This window comes from Pelophylax lessonae, assembly GCF_965119305.1.
Source record: "Pelophylax lessonae genome assembly, chromosome: 4".
In the NCBI taxonomy this organism is placed as follows: Eukaryota; Metazoa; Chordata; class Amphibia; order Anura; family Ranidae; genus Pelophylax; species Pelophylax lessonae.
This window is the reverse complement of record NC_138771.1, coordinates 310429086-310451683: the sequence shown is the minus strand read 5'-3', so window position 1 is coordinate 310451683 and position 22598 is coordinate 310429086. Positions and strand designations below refer to the sequence as shown.

Here is a 22598-nt window from a genome sequence, read left to right as displayed (position 1 = left end):
CAGATAATTAAAGATCAGTTTGACAAAGAAATATGGAGAGTGATGATTATCCCTAGTAGCCAGACATTTTAAAATTAGTCTAATTAGGTAATATAGTTTGAGAATGTATTCTCAGACTAGTTTAAAGGGCATATAGTGCTCTTCAGAGAAAGTGATAAGGTGATATGTTATGTGGCTATGAGGCTTGTGGGGGGGGGGAGGGGCCTCCTCGCCTTGCACATGTGGGGGTACCTTTTGTTTTGTGTGTGAGGAAACGCCCACAACTTGGCATAGTCGAATATACAGAGTCCTTCTGTAAAACGTGCTCTCTCATGTTACTACACACCTTGCTGTTAAATGTTGCACTTAGAAGGGACACAGCTAAGCCTTTGCCCTCCCCACCAGTCTAGTGTATCTCTGCCACCTCACACCCAGTGACAGAATGGGGTCTGACCATGCATTAGTGCGGACCTCATTAACTCCTTCTGCTCTCCCATACCATAAGGATAGGTATAAGGGTTCTTCGCACTGTGGGTTCGGGCCCAGTTACTTTGGGGGAACCGACTGCTAGGGAGGGAGCCAGAGCACCAACCCCTCACTCCCGGAGGACCCGTTGCCTATGCCAGGTGCCGTGCTTTATTGACCGATTGCTGTTCACTTCTCACCAGCTCTTGGTTACCTGTGGCAACTGTTCTCTTCCTCCAATTCTCCTGCTAGGCTAACCCTGTGTAGTGGCCCCATGTGTGTTATCCTACTATGCTATGTATCATCATGCACCCCTTTCAATGACTTCAGGCCAGGCTTGCAACAGTATAAAGTGCACAGTCCTTCTGACTAACTACTCTGTGGCTGCCCAGGCATACCTATATAGGTGTGAGTCCATAATTGGCAGAGTCCTGGTGAATCCCTGAAGGATTGCAGATGAATGTTGCTTCAGGCTACACCCATCACAGTGGCACAGACCTTCCTGCTTCCCATGTGGTCCCATCAGAAAGCTCCCTCTCTTCTTCTCCTATTCTTTCCCTCACTTCTTTTTCTCTCTCCTTTCTCTCTCTCCCTCAAGCCTGGCCTTCCCCCTATTTATCTATAGACCAGGAAGGAAGGCAAAAAGCCAGGGAAACCAGCAACCCAGAGCTTAACTCTTTCCTAACAGGCAGTCTAATCTTGCTTGCTTACAACAACATACCCGTAGTAGGCACCTGCCTACAGGCTACCTATGTAGACAGTAAATAACAGGTAGCTCAATATCATTAAAGTGGTTGTAAATCTCAGACATGAAATATGAACAAAGCATATCCCTCAATAGTGTGTACTTGTCTCAATTAGGAGCACTAAGAGGTTGATTTACTAAAGGCAAATATACTGTGCACAGCAAATGTAGTTGCACTAGATCTGAGGGGGAAGTTCTGAAATGAAGGAAAGCTCTGCTGATTTCTATCATCCAATTAAATGCAAGCAAAAATTCCATTCATTTTTATTCTCCTTGCACGTTCCCCTCAGATCTAGAGCAACTGCACTTGCGGTGTGCTTGAAGTGCACTTGTGGGTGCACTTGCAGTGCACAGACTATTTGCCTTTAGTAAATCAACCCCTAAGTACCATTTCTGTCTGCTACTTCCTACCTCTGCTATTAGCATGAATCACTTCTGACAGGTTTTCCTGACACTTAGAAAAAAATGGTGATGGGGAGGGATCTCCAGCAGATTGACAGCCTCAGCTCTGTTCCTGTATGCTGTTTGAAGGGGGTGTGTCCCTTTCCTACAATCAGCTTTCAGAGCTCCCCTCACCGAGCTCTGCAGAGTGTAACTTCAGCTCTCCCTCCCCTTTTTTCTTACAGCACAGACAAGCTTTAAAAATTCTGGACTTTGAATGACTGTAGAGAAGAGAATACTCCAGATACACAGGTACAACTTATGTGGGAGCATTTGTTTCATCTCTGTGTATCACCTGAGGCCAGTCACTTCACTGGGTATATGTGAGGGTTTAAAACCACTTTAATGTTTAGGAAATCTCTCTACTCTGACTCTTTGGGGAAATCTAGGGCATGAATTTCACAATAAATATTTTTGAATGCTGGAATGAGATTCTTATGTGACAGAGTGAAAAGTTGTAAAAGCAACCCTCAAAATAGAAAAGAATGTGAAAAACACTAAACCACTACACCCTAATGTTGAAAATATAAATAAAAAGAAAAAGAAACATTACTCTGATAGGCATAGACATGCATATAAGGGATGTGTCATACCTGTTATGCAGAATATGCATGTGAAATCCTGGACACAGAGTAAAGCTGGGTTCACACTAGTGCGAATTGGATGCAGGTGTCCCCGTATCCAATTTGCATTACAGGAGAGTGTGCCTGGCTCTCAATGGAGCCGGTTCACACATCTCTGGGGCGGCTGCAGAGTGGATTGCACAGGGGTTCTGTGCGTCTTTGGCTCCATTTCAGGTCCGAATTCAGGCAAACATTTTGGCCTGATTTGTCCCTGAAACGGAGAACAGGGACGCACCAGACCCCTGCTGTCAGCCGCATACATGTTAAGTGTGAACCCCGCCTTAAATAAATGTTTGTAACGTATAACAAAATTTTCTATAAGAATAAAAATAAAAAACACCGGAGAGTTTGACAGGCAGCGCCGCCTTCCGAGCTCTGCATGTAGCATTAAAACTGCCATCACAGCCATCGCAATGTATATGCACCTGAGCGCCACCATGTGGGTGGGTTAAAAATGCAGATCAACTGCTTTTTTTTCCCACCCCCTGACCATCTGTGTGAAAGAAGCATTACACGTTTCTTTCAATTGTTTTTCATTGAAGTTTAGACCTTTTTTTCTTTTAATTGAAGCTTAAACCTTTTTTCTTTCAATTGTTTTTTTATTGCAGCTTAGACCTTTTCTTCTTTAGTTGTTTTTTTATTGAAGCTTAGACCTTTTTTTTATTTCAATTGTTTTTTATTGAACCTTAGACCTTTTTTTCTTTCAATTGTTTTTATTGAAGCTTTGACCTTTTTTCCTTTAATTGTTTTTTATTGAAGCTTAGACCTACACATTTCTATTAGACAGCGCAGCTAGTTTGATGACCTCACGTTTGCTTACTACAGGTAAGCAATACAGCCCGGTCTCCCCTCTGCTCCAGCCTGTGACCCAACAGTAAAGGCATAGCACACATATGTGTTATGACTGGGTTCAATCTGTTCTCTAGTCCTGTCAAAACATTCCTTGCCAGCTCATTTACACCACAGCACACCTGAATGGCATCTAATACTTCCCCTCCCTCTCCCAGTCCCAGGGGGTCTCTGTGCAGGGAATGACAGGAGGCAGATACTAAGCCACAACTAGGCACTAACTTTAGCTGTATTTGAAAATACATTTAATAGTATTTGTGGAACTGCAGCCAATTAGGAAAGAGCTGGCACTGTCACATGGCAGTATGAGAATTTCCTGATTTGCTGTAGTTGCCGAACTTATGAATGGTTACCAGTTACAATGACAGAATACAGTCATTAAAAGGATGACTGGTGCTGATTAACTCATAATGGTTCTCACGCCCTGCATCGCTGTGCAGCATAGCATTGCCGGACAGAGAATAGGACAGGGCTCAGATCTGTGGGATATAAATCAAAATTGAGGGCAGTTCCCTGTATGTTTTTGTTTTGTTTTTTTTTTTTTACAAGTACCATTGCTGTCTTTTTCTTTCTTTTTTTCAGCGTTTTCTCCATTAACCAGTTTTCAGCCTCAATATATATATAGAATAAACTCATTTTTATCATGTACCTCTCCCCCTGGTGGTTACTTATCAAACTGACACTTTGGAATGTGGAATTTTAGCAGCTCCTAAATGCTGAGGTCCCTGTTTAATATAACCAAAGCTAAAATGTTACAATTATAAAAAATGTTGAAGTTTCAACACACACACACATAAATAAATAATATACATATATATATCTGTGTGTATGTTGAAACACACAAATAAATATAAACTTCCCTTTTAAGCCTAGTACACACGATGAGATCATCTGACAAATGATTATCCGTTTTGTTTTTTTGCATGCTAGTCTCCATATTAAAAAGGAATGGGTTGCAAAAGTACGAAAATTCTGGTATGGTATATGACAGAATAAAAATTCAAAAGTGATATAATGTATTTTATTGTATGTGTATTATGTTTTCCGATGACAACTGTACTGATTAAATGAAAATTGTACAATCTGGTATCATACAAGAAAAATGTTCTTGTTTGTCCCTTAGGATAATTTTGGACAAAAGCTGTGCACTAGCAATCAGATCATTGTAGGATCGCTTCGAAAAGCGGCATTTTTTTTATGATATTCTGATCTAGTATATTAGGCTTTATACTCCCTTTTCTCTTCCAGTTTTAATTGCTCTGGAGTTATTTAACTCCATTGTTCAAAGACCAGTTTGTTCATACCTATGTGTACACATTACCATGTGCATTTACATAAACTGTCTTCCATTTTGACATGTGTACATGAAATTTGGGGGTGCCTCTGTTTTTCCAATAGGCCCCTCAATGTACATCTAAGCAAACAATGCCCATCACCCCCAATGCTCCACAATGTGTACACCAATAAACACTGTGCTGCGTTACAGTGCCTTATGAAAGAAAAAGGCTCAGGTGCATTTTTTAGCGTGCGGATGTGTGCTGAAGACCCCTATGTATTGGAAGGGCATATGCAGCAATGCATATACTACAATGCATGTCAAGGCATCAATCAACACAGTACAGTGAGCTCTGCAATTTGCGCATAGGAGTGAAAGGGCTCTTAGCATTTTAACAAGGTTTATCTCATGTATGTTGTTAAGCTGCTGTGGATTGTTGAACACTGATGTCATGTATCAATACCTAGTTTAATAAAACCCAGAGCACCTTATGCATTTAAGAAGAAATTTGGTTTCTTTCTAATGCCTGTGGACATATGCTATTTTAGCATTACAATATTACTACGGTACCAAATAATGAAGGCAGTTCAGGAAATTTTTTGCTCTAGAGATTCAACTTGATTTTCTCTCATGCGTTCTTTCATGTTGTGATGCAAGAACCCTAATAACACTCTAGGATTGCCACCATAAAACAGCTTGATATTTTATTACGCTCCTGATAAAATACTGTTTAGCTGAGCTTTTTTTTATGCTAACTTCATCAAAAGTATTTCATCACAAAGGGCAGTTCTATTTCTTGGCCTTATTCATTATCACCCACTTGAGCAGCACAGTATTATTACATGTAAACAGATGATTAAAGGAGGCAACAAAATATACCAACTGGCGGGAGCTCCAATATCCCTTTCATAGGATCACAAGGGTGGTGTGGGGGGGGGGGGGGGGGCAGAAAGGGAACTGTAAGAGAGGGGAGAAGGAGAGATCAGGAAGAGAGGAGGGATGGAAAAGAGGAAGATGGGGGAGAAGGAGAAAAGAAAATAGGGGAATTCTGAACATATACACTATATTGTCAAAAGAAGTTGCCCGCTATTGCAGCTATAACAGCTTTAACTCTTCTAGAAAGGCTGTCCAAAAGGTTTAGGAGTGTGTCTATGGGAATGTTTTACCATTCTTCCAGAAGTGCATTTGTGAGGTCAGGCACTCATGTTGGACGAGAAAGTCTGGCAGGCAGTCTCAATTTCATCCCAAAGATGCTCTATGGGGGTCCAAAATGTCTTGGTATGCTGACGCCTTAAGATTTCCCTTCACTGGAACTAAAGGACCAAGCCCAACCCCTGACAAACAACCCCACAACACAATCCCCCCTCCACCAAATGATTTGGACCAGTGCACAAAGCAAGGTTCATAAAGACATGGATGAGCGAGTCAAACATTCCCATAGACACACTCCTAAACCTTGTGGACAGCCTTCCCAGAAGAGTTGAAGCTGTTAGAGCTGCAAAGGGTGGGCCAACTCAATATTAAACCCTACGGACTAAGACTGGGATGCCATTAAAGTTCATGTGCATGTAAAGGCAGGCGTCCCAATACTTTTAACAATATAGTGTACATATAGAACCCAATAAAGAAGTATGAGAATCCATTGACCAAAGGGTACCAGGGATAGGGTTTAAGAGCAGAAAGATTAAGAGAGGCATTGATCCAAGCATTCCTAATTTTGTCAGATTTTTCTGGGCAGTTCCTACTTTCATAAGTCAAGCTATATAAGAATATTAATAAATGAACCCTTCCGTACTGTGTTTGAAATGCCAACTCCACTGTGAAAAATAAGCTGCTGTATACTAATAACCACACGCAATGTACACACTGTGTTCTATTGATGCATTTTGCTCCTCCAGGATTTTAGCAGCAGGCAAAACACAGTAAAAAGCTGCGTTTTTGCATGCATGTTCATGCGCTTTCTCGTATCTGGCCATAAAAAGGCATTATTATGGGGCCGCGCCTAAACTTGCCTAGCATTATTGCGCGTTTATGTGCATTTAGGTGTTTTTCATGCACAAACGCTCCTCTACTGAATGTACAAATGATGGGCTTTTTTCTGCCTCTAAATGCCCCTTCCTCTAAACTCTTATTTGTGCATGGACTCATAGGTTGACATAGAAAGGTGTTTAGTGGCAGAAAAAAAAGCTTAAACCCCTGAAAAAGCACCCCTGAAAATCCATTCATTTCAATGGCCCCTGTTTACATCTGAGCGTTCTGTCGCCTGAAGCGAAATTCCTGAAGCTCAAGAAGGTACATGAGCTTCTTTATGGCAGATTAAAAGCATTTTTGGCCCCATAGACTTCAATAGAAATGGCTGATTTGAGCAGAAAAACACTCGTACAATGCTTGTAAAATGCTCCTAAAATGCTCAAACAGCAGCTCTCCACCCCTAATTTACACTCCCTCTCCTCCCTCTAGTGCTTTCTATTGGCTAAACAAAAACACCTGAAGCTGTAAAAATGTTTGTAATACACTTCTAAGACGCTTTAAAAAAAACCTCGTAAAAGCTGCAAAAAAAGCTTAAAAAAACACCCGAAAAATACCAGTAAATATATACACTCAGGTGTGAATTACGCCTAAATCTTTCCCAAATACAGAACTCAAACCTCAAATGAAACAATGTTGCAAAACATATTACAAACTAGCAAAATGAAGTGCTACAAAATAAAAAAACTGTGTTTTTATTTTTATTTTACCACAAATGTTCATAGATTAAATAACACCAAGAGTCCAATCCAAACTATTTGAGTGATTAAAACATTTTATGGTGAAAAAAAAAAAAATAATAGAATTTCAGTAAAATCCAAAAGCAGGTATAGTTGAATCTAATTCCAAGAAACACCAGGTGAATCATCAGATAATAATGATTTCACTTGCTTCACCCATTATTTGGAATCTCACTCACTAGAAATAATCTTATTAAAGATTAGGCTAACATGGCTTGTATCTCCTTCTGATAGGGCAATCCACCAAAACAGCCTCTAAAACTGCATTAATCCTCCACACCCGGTTTTCTTCACAGCTCCAAAATCGACCCCGCATGGATGGATAGAAAGAGACTCGCATCACGTAATTCAGTCACCACTCTCTTTATTATACACCAATAAATGATGCTTAGAAGAAAAATTACAGGCACAAATTCCAATATGCTTTTATAGACACTTCAAAAGAGTTTAATCCGGCAATACACAGGAGCAGACACTAACCGTCCGGCCTTCAGCTGCTCTGTTCCCCATGGTCAAGTCATAGGTGTTATTTATAACATCCACTACTTCTTTCCAAAAGGGGTATAAAAGTGGGCAGACCCACACCATATGGAAGAAGGTACCCAGTGATGTATGGCAGTTCAGGCATAGGGAGCTGCAGTTTGAGTAGATTGTGGCCAGATGCTGTGGGGTGTAATATGCTCTATGAAGAAACTTGCACTGGTTTGACTTGGACTTTAGTTGAGTTGGATGAATCTATCTTCAGCAAAAATCAAATGGTTGACATAAGTAGTTGTACAGTCATCCCAGACCTCTGTTAGGGGAGTCAGGTCCTTCTCCCACTTTTAATATGTACAAAACAGTTTGGTGGCATATACGTTAGAAAGTCAAAGATGAATAAGACAACAGATTCACCATCATGCTTGTGGTAAGTAGTCTTTCAAAAGAATCTGAATTCAAGGCAAGAGGCATAGGGAATTGAACAGAGGGGGCATGTCGCAATTGCTAAAATCTAAAGAACATCCAGTTGGGCAGGCCATATTTGGTCCTGAGGGCAGTAAAGTCCATTAATCTCTCTTCCATTATAATATGTTTCAATGCTGATTTGCTCTGACTAGCCCAGAGGTGATGGTCTGAAATTTGCCTGAAGTGTGGGAGATTAGGGTCACTCACTGCATAAAGGGGCATGTTGGTAAAGGTTATGTATGATATTTTAACTATGGTGCCACAATAAAAGAGTAGTACGCATCAAACAGGTAATATTGGGCTGGGAATGAGGGCCGTTGAATGCCAGTTAACTGAAAGTAGTGTGGGATCCCAGTAGGGCTGCTTCTAAGGTCACCACAGGGTTATCTGTAGGCTGGGAGAACCACCAACAGACTGTCACCAAAACGACCACGCAGTAATACAGTTAAATGTTTGATAGGGCCAACCCTCCATGGGTGAAGGGAAGCTGCAGAGTAGACCAAGTAAGTTTGGGGGTCATCTCAGCCCACATAAAGGAGAGAACAATGCCATCCAGGCAGGAACAAAAGTACTCAGGCAAAAGGATGGGAGTATTTCTAAAGAAATACAAAAACTTTGGCACGTATGCCATTCTTAAAAGAATGACTCTGTCAACAAGGGTCAGTGAGAAGGACCTCCACAATATACATCTTTGCAAAAGTTGTTTAAGCAGGAGAGAGAAATGAAGTTCCGTATGTATGGAAATGTCACCGCCAACCTTGACCACCACATATTTAAACTCACCCAACACCCACCCAACAAATAGGTGTATTGGTGTCATTCTTAGGTTAAGAGGGGTCAAGTTGGAAGTCATTCTTTGTCCACATTTATTTGGATCCCAGAAAAAAAGCCAAGGTTATCAATATTTAGCAAGGCAGCATGCAGGGACGTGGTCGTATCATTAAGATATAAAAGGGTATCATCTGCATATAAGGACAATTTTTCCTCTAGAGCAGTGGTGCTCAACTCCAGTCCTCGGGGCCCACTAACAGGCCAGATTTTAAGTATTACCTTGGGGAGATGCAGACTAGAATACTGCAATCACTGAGCAGCAAATGAGATCACCTGTGATGTAATTTAGTTATCTTACAAATCTGGCCTGTTAGTGGGCCCGAGGACTGGAGTTGAGGACCAAATGTAATACCCTTTACTGTGGGTGTGTCCCTAATCAAGGTTTCAAAGGGATGTAAGGCCAAAACGAATAGCCCATGTGACAGGGGACACTTCCCCCTACAGCGGGGGAAGGGTTCGGAAAACGGTTTTGTTCTCTCGCCCCCTTACCCTTGGTGCACAGTATAACAAACACAACCATGAAATACCACAACCCTTGAGCTGTCAGGTTTGGAAAGGGCCATATATGTGAACAACCTATATATGTTAATGACCACCCTCTACCAGGCATTAACCTAGACTTCTCTGCATGCACCAAAGAAGAAATAACAACACTCAATCGATTATCTAAAGTCTTAGCAAAATGTTTGGAATCACATTCAACAAGGATAGAGGTCAGCATGAAAAACAAAGGTCGGGGGACTTGCGTTGTTTATGAAGTACTACCACCGCCACTTCCATTATCGAGGCTGACAGAAAACCCTAACTCAAAGAATGTATTAACATCAAGTAAAACGTTGGAGCTAGATCCTCAAAGTATGTTTTAAAAAATTCTGTAGGTAGGCCATCTAGTCTGGGTTTTCCCCAACTGACAGGCAATAATGGCTAATTATACCTTCCTAAGCATGTCAGGGGTGTCCAGTCAGTCTCTGTAAGTAGTCACGAGCATAGAAAGATCTACAGATGCCAGGTAATTCATCAGTACATCTTCCATGTAGGATAACCAAGAACTATAAAGTGATAGGTAATAGAAGGCAAAATGCTTATTGATCAACACCAGATCGGTAAGAAATGTGCTATCAAAATCTGTTATGTGAGAAAATACTCACAGAAATTGTTCTCTAGCTAACCATGCCAGCAGTTTGCCATTCTTTTCCCCCCATTCATAAATGTTATGAGTCTTATACAGAATGTGTTTTTTAATAGCAGCAGTGTGAAAAAGCAGAACCTCCCTATGCACTGATTGCAGGTGGGCGTATATGGAAAAGACCTGAGTGGTTCCCACCCATTAATTTTTTTAAACTGATGACTTTACTGCCCATTATGTGCGTCTCTTGGAAGTGAAAAATATGGGGAACATAATCCCTAAGAAATTGGAAAACCAAAGACTGTTTTACTGGAGAGTTCAGGCCTTTGGTATTCCATAAAATGATATTACAAGATGACATGATAAGTGTAGACAAACATTTACAATAATAGCTATCAACTTCTGAGACCTGGATGTGCTTAAACAATGAAAGTACTGGATGTCAATTATCATCATAGCAGATGTCTTAAAAACAAAGGCAAAATATAGAGATTTGGGTCTGTGTAGAAACAGTAAATAAAGCAAACAAAACAGTAAATGAATCCCATCCCCCTCCCTGCTAGCCCCCATCAAAACATGGGGAGGCTTGCATCCCAAAAACCAAACATGGTGCAGTAAACCCAAAAATAATTTAGCGCAATCCTTGTGCAATATTTCAAAATATCTATGTACACCTAGTGGCTGCTGTCACTAAAAAATGTTTTCACAACATCAAAGTACCATATAAAACAAACAGAAATGCTGTGCTTCTCAGTGTACCATAACATATTAAGATGTATTAACATACAATAGAATCCCTAATAAGTAATGTGAACAGTACAAAAAAATGAAAAAATTAAAGAAATTATTAAGGCTCCATGCACACGGGACGTTAGAAAAAACGTGCTGCAAAGCTAGTTCTGACGCCGGGCAAAAGCAGCTGTTAAACGTGCTTTCGGTAGCTTTTTCCATTGGCGTTATCGCACATTTGGCCACGTTGCTTTTAGCAGCGTTTTTTTCTGCCTCCATTCAAAATCAATGGTTCTCTATGGGAGCCTATTGATTTGAATGGAAGGCGCACCGCAAGTCGGATCAGGATGATCCGACTTGCGGTGCGACTTGTGCTGTGAGAATCTTGAGGGGGAACTCCACGCCAAAAATGGGAAAAAAAAACTTATAACGTGGCTGAACGTACTTCATCACGTTCAGTCGCGTTTTTGCATTTGAAAATTTGAAACGCCGGGAAACACGTTCGAACGCAAATAATTGCGTTCCAAAAAACGTCCCTGAACTAAACTGCCTGCAAATGACTGTAAACGACCCTGTGTACATGGACAGATAAGATAACATAGAGGTGGGTTCAGGGGCTTCTGAAAAAAACGCCCAACTGCTCCTAAACGGCCATTTACAACGTCCCGTGTACATGGAGCCTAAGAAATTGTGTACATGAAGGAATCTAAAAGTGGCTGAATATAAAGTCCATGACATATATTCCCCCAAAAAGTGCAAAATAACACTGAAAGTGCTTGTGCTCGTCTCCACAAGTGAAAGATGGCCGCTCACCTCACATTTTGACCCCTGTTTCACCAGCGGGTCAAAACCAGTAGTTCCCCTCTGGGGATATAAGATGATACTGATATACTGTGGGCGTAAAAAAATCTCTACCCCTTTTCCTTCTTAAAAAATGCCCAGTAAACCCCCAATCACTCTCTACACACAGGCATACAAAGCATGTAGGAAAGAAAGGCCAAAATCTAGTACTTTGCGTATATATACATTTTATTTGATCATATAAGTAATGTTAAAAACTCACAAAAGAGGCACTTATAGCAGTGCAGGCCAGACGAACAAGGAAACCTCAGTTTCATAAGAGTGAGATGGCCGCGATGTGACGTTAAATACTGGGCTCCGCCTCTATACGCGTTACGTCAAGGCGTAAGTAAATTCGTTTTTTACATTACTTTTATGATCAATTAAAAAGTAGACTGCCTAAGCATGAAGGGCCGGTTCACACTATTGCGATGCCAGACATCGCATGTGCTTTGCACAGCATTGCTGTGCAGATCACATGCGATGTCTGTGCGATGTGACTTCAGCCATACAAACTGTGAATTACAGGGTTTCTCGGGCCGAAAGTGACCATCACTGTGGTAGAGATATTAGATTGCCACTGTGGAAGAAGGGATGTGAGTGGAATAATGTTCTCACTGAAATATTGCATACTGTACTTATTTTCTCCATGGAGCTACAGCCCATGCAGAGCCTTGATCCTCTGGCTACATAATTGCAAAGATATAAATATTAATTATTGTATTCACTGCTATGTATCAGATGAATTTTCTTTTTTGCCCACGCTGTGACATTTGTAAAAAAAATAGCAGTTGCTTTATATCTGATGCAGAGGCCAATATAGATAATACAGCCAAAAAAAGGAAACAGTTGTGACCAGGTACAACAAGCAAGTTTCAGTAAGGCAGCACACAGAGAAGTCATGTTCAGCCAAGACACAGCTATAATTAGGGAAGCCTTTCTGTGATATTTCATTATCTGCTGCTACCTAAGGTGAATACTGATGAAAACTCTCATCCTCCTTAACTGCTAGGATTCCTCTAGTGGTTTCTAACAAATCTCTAATTACTCATTCTTATAGCTCTAAGGAATACATAAGTCAACATACAATGGTGATGCAATGCAAGTAGTGAGATCAGCCATTCTCCCTGTGTTCTGGTTTCCTTCCACAGCCAAGAAAGCCTACTACTAGGATAACTGATGCCTAAATGCATTGGCCCTGTGTATGTTTGTATGGATATAAGTGTGCTAGGGACATTTGACTGTAAGCATTTTCAGGGCCATGGCCTGATATGAATAATCCTTTGTATGTTGTATAGCACTATTTTATATATATATATGATTGTATATATACACACACATATATATATACAGTATTTAAAATATATATATATATATATATATATATATATATATATATATATATATATATATATATATATATATATATATATATGCAGTTTAACACACACTTGAAAAAAATCACCATCTGCTACAGGTACAGTCCAGAACTCTGTTGCTACAATATCAACCAGATCATCTACAGCTATCCAATAATCAATAAATTACCAGCCAACCAGCAGTGTTAAATATTGTATTTCAGCTTACAGACTCAGCTCAGCTGTGCTAAAAATATAAATTATCCCAGGCAGAGGCATGCAGGGGGTCAGGAATATGCAGCTAAAGATTGGTTACTTACAATATGTAGTGGGTATTTTTACCAGATTAAATGAAGGCAACAGATCCAGTTGTACTACAGTATTGCTGTGGTTCAGTTTGGCATCACTTCGTTGTTATTTTTGCGTAACTGGCACCAGTGCTTGAAATTATTATTTTGGAAACTGACACCAATGCCTGGGGGGTTATTATTGCAGAAACTGGCACCGGTGTTGAGTGTTATTTTTTCAGAATTGCTAGATGTTTTGAATAAGTGTTACTAAACCCACAACAGTAAAATAAGTCTGTATTGCCAGTTTTTCCCCTCAATTTCACAAAAAAGGCAAATAAAAAAATAAATAAAAAAACTTTAAAAAGTCTGTGCTCCTTTCTTTTAAAATTTATTACTAGCTGCTATCTAAAAATGACAAATGATTTAGACTACATAATAAAAAAAAGTGCTTAAACACTAAAATAAGGCCCCAATTTGATATGCATGCATGGCCTCAAATGCAGACAGCAGTATGCCCTGTATGAATGAGGCCTAATAGTGAGAACAATGTGCTTTAGCATACATATAAAATCACCATGCAATAAAATGATATACCGTAGTTGCTTGCTCAGCACTAAGAATGATGCGCCTCTTGGACGCAACACCCCACAGTGCAGCTTCCATTACACATATCTAAAATTGATATACATTTTTTGCATAGTGATTTTACTGTGTATATATACTGTATGTTAAGCACTTAAGGACTGCCCGACATACATTTACTGCGGCAGAGCGGCTCTTAAACGCAAATCATGTACCTGATTTTGTAAAAGGGCTCTAGGGGGCGCGTGAGTGCTGCCGGAGCCGTGCTCCCGCTGTGGTTGGACACAGCGGGAGTCAATCAGCAGGTCCAGCGGCCGCAATGGCCGCCCGCCACCCGCGACCATTCAGGAGAATAACAAAAAGGCGGTCTGCCTATGTAAAAAAGGCAGACTGCCATTCTGTCAGAACTGAAGAGAGAGAGCTTGTGTTCCTACTAATCAGGATTGTTAGTCTTTTTTTGTTTATAGCGCAAAAATTAAAACTGAAGAGGTGATCAAATACCACCAAAAGAAAGCTCTATTTGTGGGAAAAAAGGACATCAATTTTATTTGGGTACAGTGTAGCACGACCGTGCAATTTGTTAGTTAAAGTAACGCAGTGTCGTAAACCAAAAAATGGCCTGGTCATAAAGGGGGTAAAATCTTCCGGGGCTGAAGTGGTTAAAGGACATCATTATTAATAAAAGATAATACAGTAGGTTTTAAACATTGTTAAGTACAACTGAATCTGCAGTAAGAGCTTGTTTACACAAGTGGCAAAGACTACTGAAATCGCTTTTCAGAGGGGTTTGCCAGGCAATATGGAAGTGATATGTCACCTCCTCACCACATGTTTTAATCCCCTAAATGCAGCACTACCAGAGTTGTATAAAGTACTCGAAACCCATACTTGAGTAAAAGTACAAGTGCTCGATCAAAAAGTGACTTGAGTAGAAGTGGAAGTGCTCAATCAAAAAATGACTTGAGTAGAAGTACTAAAGTATTCAACATTTTTTGTACTTAAGTATTGCAAGTAGTTTTTTTTTTAATTTTGCTACTCAAGTACTGAAAGTAAAAGTACCAGTAGTTTTGAAAAAAAAAATTGCTACTCAAGTACTGAGTACTGTGTTATGTAGTTATTAAAGAAAAAAGTCAAAAGTTTGAACATCATATTGTTTTTTATTATTTCAAATGCAGCTTTTATTTATACATACAGTAGCATTTATTTTCGTATGCGCTGATAATACACATGTTTTGAGCTTCATGAAACCTGCCATCTACTGTTCTGGCAGTGGTAATTTTTATAATAGTAACTAGTAACTATGCAGCACAAAAAAAAAAAATATTGGAGTAGAAGTACTGAAATCATCGAAAAAATGTAGTGAAGTAGAAGTGGAAGTAGGAGAAAAAAATTCTACTCCAGGAAAGTACAGATACCGCCTTTCGGTACTTAAGTACAGTAGTGAAGTAGTTCTACTTAGTTACTATACATCTCTGAGCACTACTGTAATGCAAATGCAGGCGTTGCATGCAGTTATGCAGTGGTTGCAGCATGGCCTAATTTACCTGAAAGATTTGCATTAAGGCGGTAGTGTACATTGAAGGTGGCAGGGGGTATAATTCTTCCTGCAGCCTCAATACAAAGCATAATGTCTGTGGCATCTGAACACCCCCAGCTGCTGCCTCTGCAGCTTAAGGGGGAGAGGAAGGGAGTGGTTAAAATGAGGCTCACCCGCACCTGCAAGTGTAAATGAGCCCTAATAGTAAGTAAGCAAATGGATAAAGCACAGTGCCTCCAACATAATTAATCCAGTAGCACAATGTGACTTTAGGAACTATTAAAAAGTCCATGAAGTACGGTACTCCTTGATTCTGCACTCAGTTCCAGATAAAAATAGCAGAACAAAATTATACTCTACCTGCAATACTTCAGTCAGTGTTCTTAGATCCACCCGGGTTTAGCCCCAGCATGAAGACTTCTGTCCCCGCCCGCCAACTGTAGTGCTTCAACATTTTTTAATCTGCTGGAGTCTAGTCCCGGCATTTTCTGACAGCTTCTGTCCCCGCCCACCACCTGTAGTGCTTCTGTATTCTTTCTTCATTCCGGATCTAGTCTCTGCATTTTCTGACAGCTTCTGTCCCCGCCCGCCCACCACCTATCAGACCTGTAGCACAAAGTCTAGGAAAGTGCTACAGATAGTGGGCGGGAACGGAAGCTGTCAGAAAATTCCGGGACCAGACCTGTAATGATGAAATAATACAGAAGCAAGCACTACAGGTGGAGGTCAAACCAGCAAGCTGGGACAGTCGGCAACAACGTTGACCAGATCATTTTTGTGACACTGACAACCATGCCTGTCACTGAGATGCAGGAGGACCCGAAGTTCCCGTGCCCCCCTCAACACTCCGCCCAGGGCAAGTGTCCCCCCCCTTGTACCGGCCCTGGCTGTACAGGCATGTTGGAACAGGAAGGGGCTATCCCCAAATTGTTCCCATAATTTTGGGTGCATGAGATTGTCCAAAATGTTTTTGTATGCTGACACCTTAAGGGTTCCCTTCACTGGAACTAAGGGGCCAAGCCCAACCCCTGAAAAACAACCCCACACCATAATCCCCCTCCACCAAATGATTTGGACTAGTGCAGAAAGCAAGGACCATAAAGACATGGATGAGCGAGTTTTGGGTGAAAGAACTTGAGTGGCCTGAGTCCTGACCTCGACCCGACAGAACATCGTTGGGATGAATTTGACGCAGACTGCGAGCCAGACCTTCTCATTTAACATCTTGACCTCACAAATGCACTTCTGGAAGAATGGTCAAACATTCATATAGACAAACTCCTAAATTGACTCCCGTCAATATTGATGTTTTTGTATGCTGACGCCTTAAGAGTTTCCTTCACTGGAACTAAGGGACCAAGCCCAACCCCTGACAAACAACCCCACAACATAATCCCCCCTCCACCAAATGATTTGGACCAGTGCACAAAGCAAGGTTCATAAAGACTAGGGATGATTGAGCGGTTCGGGTTGACCATCGGTTCGACCCGAACATTGACTGTTCGAAATTCGGCCGAATTCCAATTTTTTTGCTGAAAAAGTTCGGAATTCGGCAACCAGAACTGACCAAAATGCAATGGGACAGGAACTGGGCTTTAAAAGCTCGTGATTGGACCAGAACCATCAGTAAAAGCCAATTGAGGGGGCAGGAGAATGCTAGGAATGTGATTGGAGTGACTAGGGGGGTCCAGAGGCCAATCATTAGTGAATACGCCCCCAGTATATAAGCTAGCCCCGCCAAATCTCTACCATTTTAATACAGGGATGTGGAAGAGAGTGGAAGTAGTTCTGTTACTTCTGCTTCAAAGTGTCATTTAGCAATTATTAGTGTGAGGAAAGGGATATCTAGTGTAGTTAGGGTACTATTTTCCACTATAGTTAGATTTAATAATCTAGTTTCTGTAGGGAAAGTGTTAAGTGTAAGGGGACCATAGTGTAGTGTAGGGTTAACTGACTCTGACTGCTATGGCAGGGTGACAAAACCCTTCCATGTCAGAGTGACCGCTATAGAGAAAAGATTGTTTCTCTTAGAACACTTACAGAACAGGATGGTGGCTTCTCTCCTGTCACCCTGCTTTTTGTTGCAGGCGTTTATAGGGCTTTTTTGAGGACATGTTTGGAGTCAGGCATGACATCTGAACTTCTATATAGGTGTGAAAGTAGCAGAAACCTATGCTTGCGCTAATGAAATAATTAACAGGCAAATGTCTCCGCTCCTATAACACCTATATGTGTGTATGTGTATAAATATATATAAGTGTGTGTGTATATATACCCCTATACAGAATTTCAGATGTTTTGCCTGCCTCCAAAGACCCCCAAAAAATGCCCAAAAAAAAACACCTGCTGCAAAAACACACCTGTGCGTTTTTTTTTTGGCGCAGGCGTTTTTTTGGGAATTTTTTGGGCGTCTTTGGAGGCAGGCATAACATCTGAACTTCTGTATAGGGGTATATATACACACACACTTATATGTATTTATACACATACACACATATAGGTGTGATAGGAGCGGAGACATATGCCTGTTAATTATTTCATTAGCGCAAGCATAGGTTTCTGCTGCTTTCACACCTATTTATGTGTATGTGTATATATACATACATGTGTGTGTGTATATATACCTCTACACAGAAGTTCTGATGTCATGCCTGACTCCAAACATGTCCTCAAAAAAGCCCAATAAAACGCCTGCAACAAAAAGCCGGGTGTAAAAGTAGCGCAGCTACTAACCTGTTCTATATTAATTCTAATACAAACAAACTTTTTTTTCTGGTTCTGGACATGCTACAGAGCTGAAACTTCACAGGTACACTTTTTAGACCCCCCCCCCCCCCCCAGACACTAAATCCAAATAAATCTATTTTTTTTTTTTTCAATAATTTTTTCAATAATTGGCTCTCTATCAAAAATGACAATTTTTAAGAATTTTTTTTTTGTGTGATTATGTGTGGGCATGACCCAGAACCCTAGGCACCTTTTAGGGGCATTTATTGGGTTTTAGGGCTTCAAAATGGTGTTTTTTGATTACCGAAGTTCGGGTCCTATTGATTTCAATGGGGTTCTGAAATCCGGGCCGAACTTTCGGGAAGTTCGGGTGTTCTGGTCGAACCGAACTTTTGAAAAGTTTGATCATCCCTAATAAAGACATGGATGAGCGAGTCAAACATTCCCATAGACACACTCCTATACCTTGTGGACAGCCTTCCCAGAAGAGTTGAAGCTGTTATAGCTGCAAAGGGTGGGCCAACTCAATATTAAACCCTACAGATTAAGACTGGGATGCCATTAAAGTTCATGTGCGTGTAAAGGCAGGCGTCCCAATACTTTAGACAATATAGTGTATCTAGCAATTGTACATAAAAAAGAGACCTGTAGGCCTGTTTAACCACTTAGGCCCCGGAGGATTTGGCTGCTCAAAAACCAGGCCCTATTTTGAGATTCAGCCCTGCCTGATTTTAACTGACAATTGCGCGGTTGTGCCACGCTTTACCCAAATGAAATTGGCGTCCCTTTTTCCCCACAAACAGAGCTTTCTTTTGGTGGTATTTGATCACCTGTGCGATTTTTTTTTTTTGCGCTATAAACAAAAAAAGAACGACAATTTTGAAAAAAACAATATTTTTCACATTTTTTTATATGAAATTCTCAAAAAAAGTAAAAATCTAAATTTTTTAACATTTTAGTCCAAATTGTTTTCTGCTACATATTTTTGGTAAAAAAAAAAAATTGCAATAAGCGTATTTTGATTGGTTTGCGAAAAGTTATTGCGTTTGCTAACTACGGGAAAGATTTATATCATTTTTATTGTTTTTTTTTAAACTAGCAATGGCGGCAATCTGCAATTTTTTTTTTTCTGCGGGACTGCGACATTGCGGCGGACAGATCGGACCCCTGACTGACATTTATGACACTTTTGGGGGTAATAGTGACATTACTACAGTAATCAGTGCTATACATATGCACTGTTACTGTAAAAATGACACTGGCAGGGAAGGGGTTAACTTTTCTGGTGATCAAGGGGTTAAGTATGTCCCTAGGGGCCTGATTCTAACTGTGGGGGGGGGCGTGGCTTGTGATGTAATCAGAGATATACGATCCTACATAGCAGGATCGCATGGCCTCTGTGATTACTTTAGTGAGAATGACAGATGGCTGTGTTTACATCAGCCGTCTGTCTTTCTCCCTCTCCTGTGGGAGATCGCGAGTGGTCGGCATCCATCGGAGCCACCGGTCACACGCGCTGGCTCCCCAGGGAACGGGCGGGGGCGGAAGCGCGCCGCCGACGGTGCGTGCTTGCCCCCTACAGGCTTGTGGGCGATCGACGTAAGGCTAAGTCGCTTTGCCTGTAAGCGACTGAGTGTCGCAGTAAATAGACGTTAGGCGGTCGGCAAGTGGTTAAAATAAATGACTCAATTTCTAGTGCGTCATGGAGTGTAAACATTAGCTGTAACTTGACATGCTTTGAACATACCTTCTAACTTCTGAGATGAGAAAAAGGGACACATTGTAATTATACGTTTTAAGCAAAAAAATGTTCTTATGCCACACCCCCAACTATAAGGTTTTTTTTCACTAAGTATTAGTTTGCAAAAATTGATTGGTTAAACCCACAAGTACCTTTTTCACCCTATTTTAACTTATATTGGCTTTTCAAAATGACAAATGCAGAAATCAATAGGTTGGATAAATAGATAGATAGATAGATAGATAGATAGATAGATAGATAGATAGATAGATAGATAGATAGATAGATAGATAGATAGATAGATAGATAGATAGATAGATAGATAGATAGATAGATAGATAGATAGATAGATAGATAGATAGATAGATAGATAGATAGATAGATAGATAGATAGCAGACTTTACATCAGATGAGAAAATGATTGTGGAGGAAAGAGGGACAGAGGGATTCTGATTCAAAGGAGGAACAGTCCCTCTAAATCAGGGGTGTCAAACTCGATTTCATCGTGGGCCGCATCAGCATTATGGTTGCCCTCAAAGTGCCGGTTAAATTAGATGTCCAGAGCACCCCACATCCCCTTGCACCCTTTCATGAGATGTCAAGAGTCCCCCCCCCCATCAGAAGTCAAGAGTCACTCACCCTTCCTTACATCACAATGCACCCCCTTACCTTGTGCTGCTGCCAGGAAGAAGATGCGGTGGATATGGGAACAAGTGCAGGGTCTGGAGGAGAACCAGAGGAGTGCTGGACTCAGCTTCCAGAGTCTGCTGAATGCTGAGACCAGGGGAGGCAGAGGCAAGGTGGTGTTGCGGCTGCAGGACAAGATCTGTAGGAGGAGTTCTGCCCTCCTCTCTGCTGTGGACTGCTGAGAAGGTGGGGTGTGTGGGCAAAGATGAGCCTTTCTGCAGCTGCACAGAGGAGTGCAGAATCTGGCAAATGAGTTCTGTCCTCTCTTTTGCCGACTACTGAGACGAGGTGGGGGCAGAGACAAGGGGGGTGCCGCAGCTGCAGGAGAGGTGCGAGGGCCACATGAAATGGCCTGCGGGGTTGCATTCGATCCGCGGGCCCTGTGTTTGACACCTGTGCTCTAAGTAAATGACAGTTGAAAGTATGCATTTTCTGTTACAAATCTGTTTCTGGTGTTCCAGTGGAAACACTCTTTCAAAGCTCATTTACATGACAATAAATTTGGTTTATATGAATTACCTCTGCTACAAATGAACTTTGGTTGCTTTTATTTTACAGGATGACTACCAGGAATATGAACCCGAAGCATAACATTCCTCAGCCCTGGACCCAGCCACCAGCAGCATCAGCACAAAGATAGCTATAATAAAAATAATAAAAAAATCTCCCCTCTCCTCTGCCCTATCCTTCCCGAGAGGAGTGTGAAGTGCACCCCCTCTTCTCCCAAAAAGTGAGCTCTTCCTTCACTACACCTCCAGAAAGCCTCATGTGAAGTGATTTCATGTACGGTAATCCTTAGCGTTGAGTCATTAGTCCAAACAAAACTGGTGTTTAAACTTAAAAAAAAAAAGCCCTTTGTAATGTATGAACCCATGAATGCATTGTATTTGTCTTTGCAGTCCTTGTGCCCCCTGACAATTATTTCTGTTTCCCTCCCAGAGAATAATTTCCGGGGGTTTTTTTGGTGGATTTTGTCACTCATAATTATTTTGTAACCTTCTATTTGTTTTGGTGTGTAAGCTTGTTCTGTGGCAGGGGGGCCTGCAACCCTCTGCACCTGAACCTGCGGGTATTCTTCTGCGTCTACCGATATAAATAAAGCATGTTTTACTTTTTATAAAGAGAAGGTGGAAACACCAAAAAATGTTTTTCCCCCCTTAGCGGCTGCCGTGATTTCTCACAAGGCTGGGTAGTCGTTAAGATAAGGGAAAATCACACAAAAAAAATGTAGCTGTGGATGAATGGATCTTTGACATAGTTTATTCAGTGTTCTAATGTGATATTTATTTTGCTGTTTTTTTATACATATATACACACATATCAACAAATATATAAATGGTTTAACTTATTTGTGACTGTTCTGTAAAACAGATTAAAATCTGTGATATTCCATGCAGAATCTTTTCAATGTCCTTGTGTTCCAAATAATTTTGCAAAAGGAATAAAAAAAAGAAAATTAATTAAAATCAGACCAATGTTTTGAGTTTTTGGAAATTTTATTGGCAACGCCACTAATGATTTGGCAATTGGGTGGGAAAAAAGTGAAGATCTTGTGGGATCCTCGGCAATCTACAATACAAGGGAGCACCATGAATGTATTGTGCCAATACACCTCCAGATACTCTCCCTCCAGGGGCATAACTACAGGGGTTACAATTGCAACCGGGCCCCATGCTCCAGGGGGCCTGTGCGGCTCCCCTGTACACCTGGATAGGAGGGGCGGCGGAGCAGCATGTAGAGAAATCACTGTCCTCCTTTTTCCTCCTGTAGCTGCAGGAGGAAAATGGAGGAGATTGGTTCCTCTGTATGCTGCTCCCGCCACTCCTATCCAGTTCACTTGTGTTCTGCTGTCTCTGGGCTCCTGTGTGCTCCCCTGGTCCCTCCCCCCACTGTGCTCCCTTCCCTCTCCTGCCGGCTGCTGCAGGGGATGTCAGGAAGGGGGCCCACTGCAGAACTTGTGAAAGAGCCCTGCTGCAGGACTGCAATAAAGGGCCCCGCAATGAGAGTAAAGGGCCCCAGGATCAGTGGGAAGAGCCCCAGGCTTGAAGGCAGGGGTCCG

The 22598-nt window shown here is 41.3% G+C and overlaps 1 protein-coding gene across 4 annotated transcripts in view; it reads left to right on the top strand.

The window, feature by feature from the left end:
• The window catches only part of SNCB (synuclein beta), a 170706-nt gene extending 148698 nt beyond the window's left edge, over positions 1–22008 (top strand). For 3 of the 4 annotated variants that reach the window (XM_082256615.1, XM_082256614.1, XM_082256616.1), the window contains 2 exons: positions 1816–1882; positions 21098–22008. In XM_082256615.1, the coding sequence (XP_082112741.1) occupies positions 1816–1851 (36 nt within the window). In that variant the 3' untranslated portion in view covers positions 1852–1882; positions 21098–22008. The remainder of the gene's footprint in view (positions 1–1815; positions 1883–21097) is intronic. The other variant, XM_082256617.1, reaches the window with a different exon arrangement.
• The last annotated feature ends 590 nt before the right edge of the window (positions 22009–22598 follow it).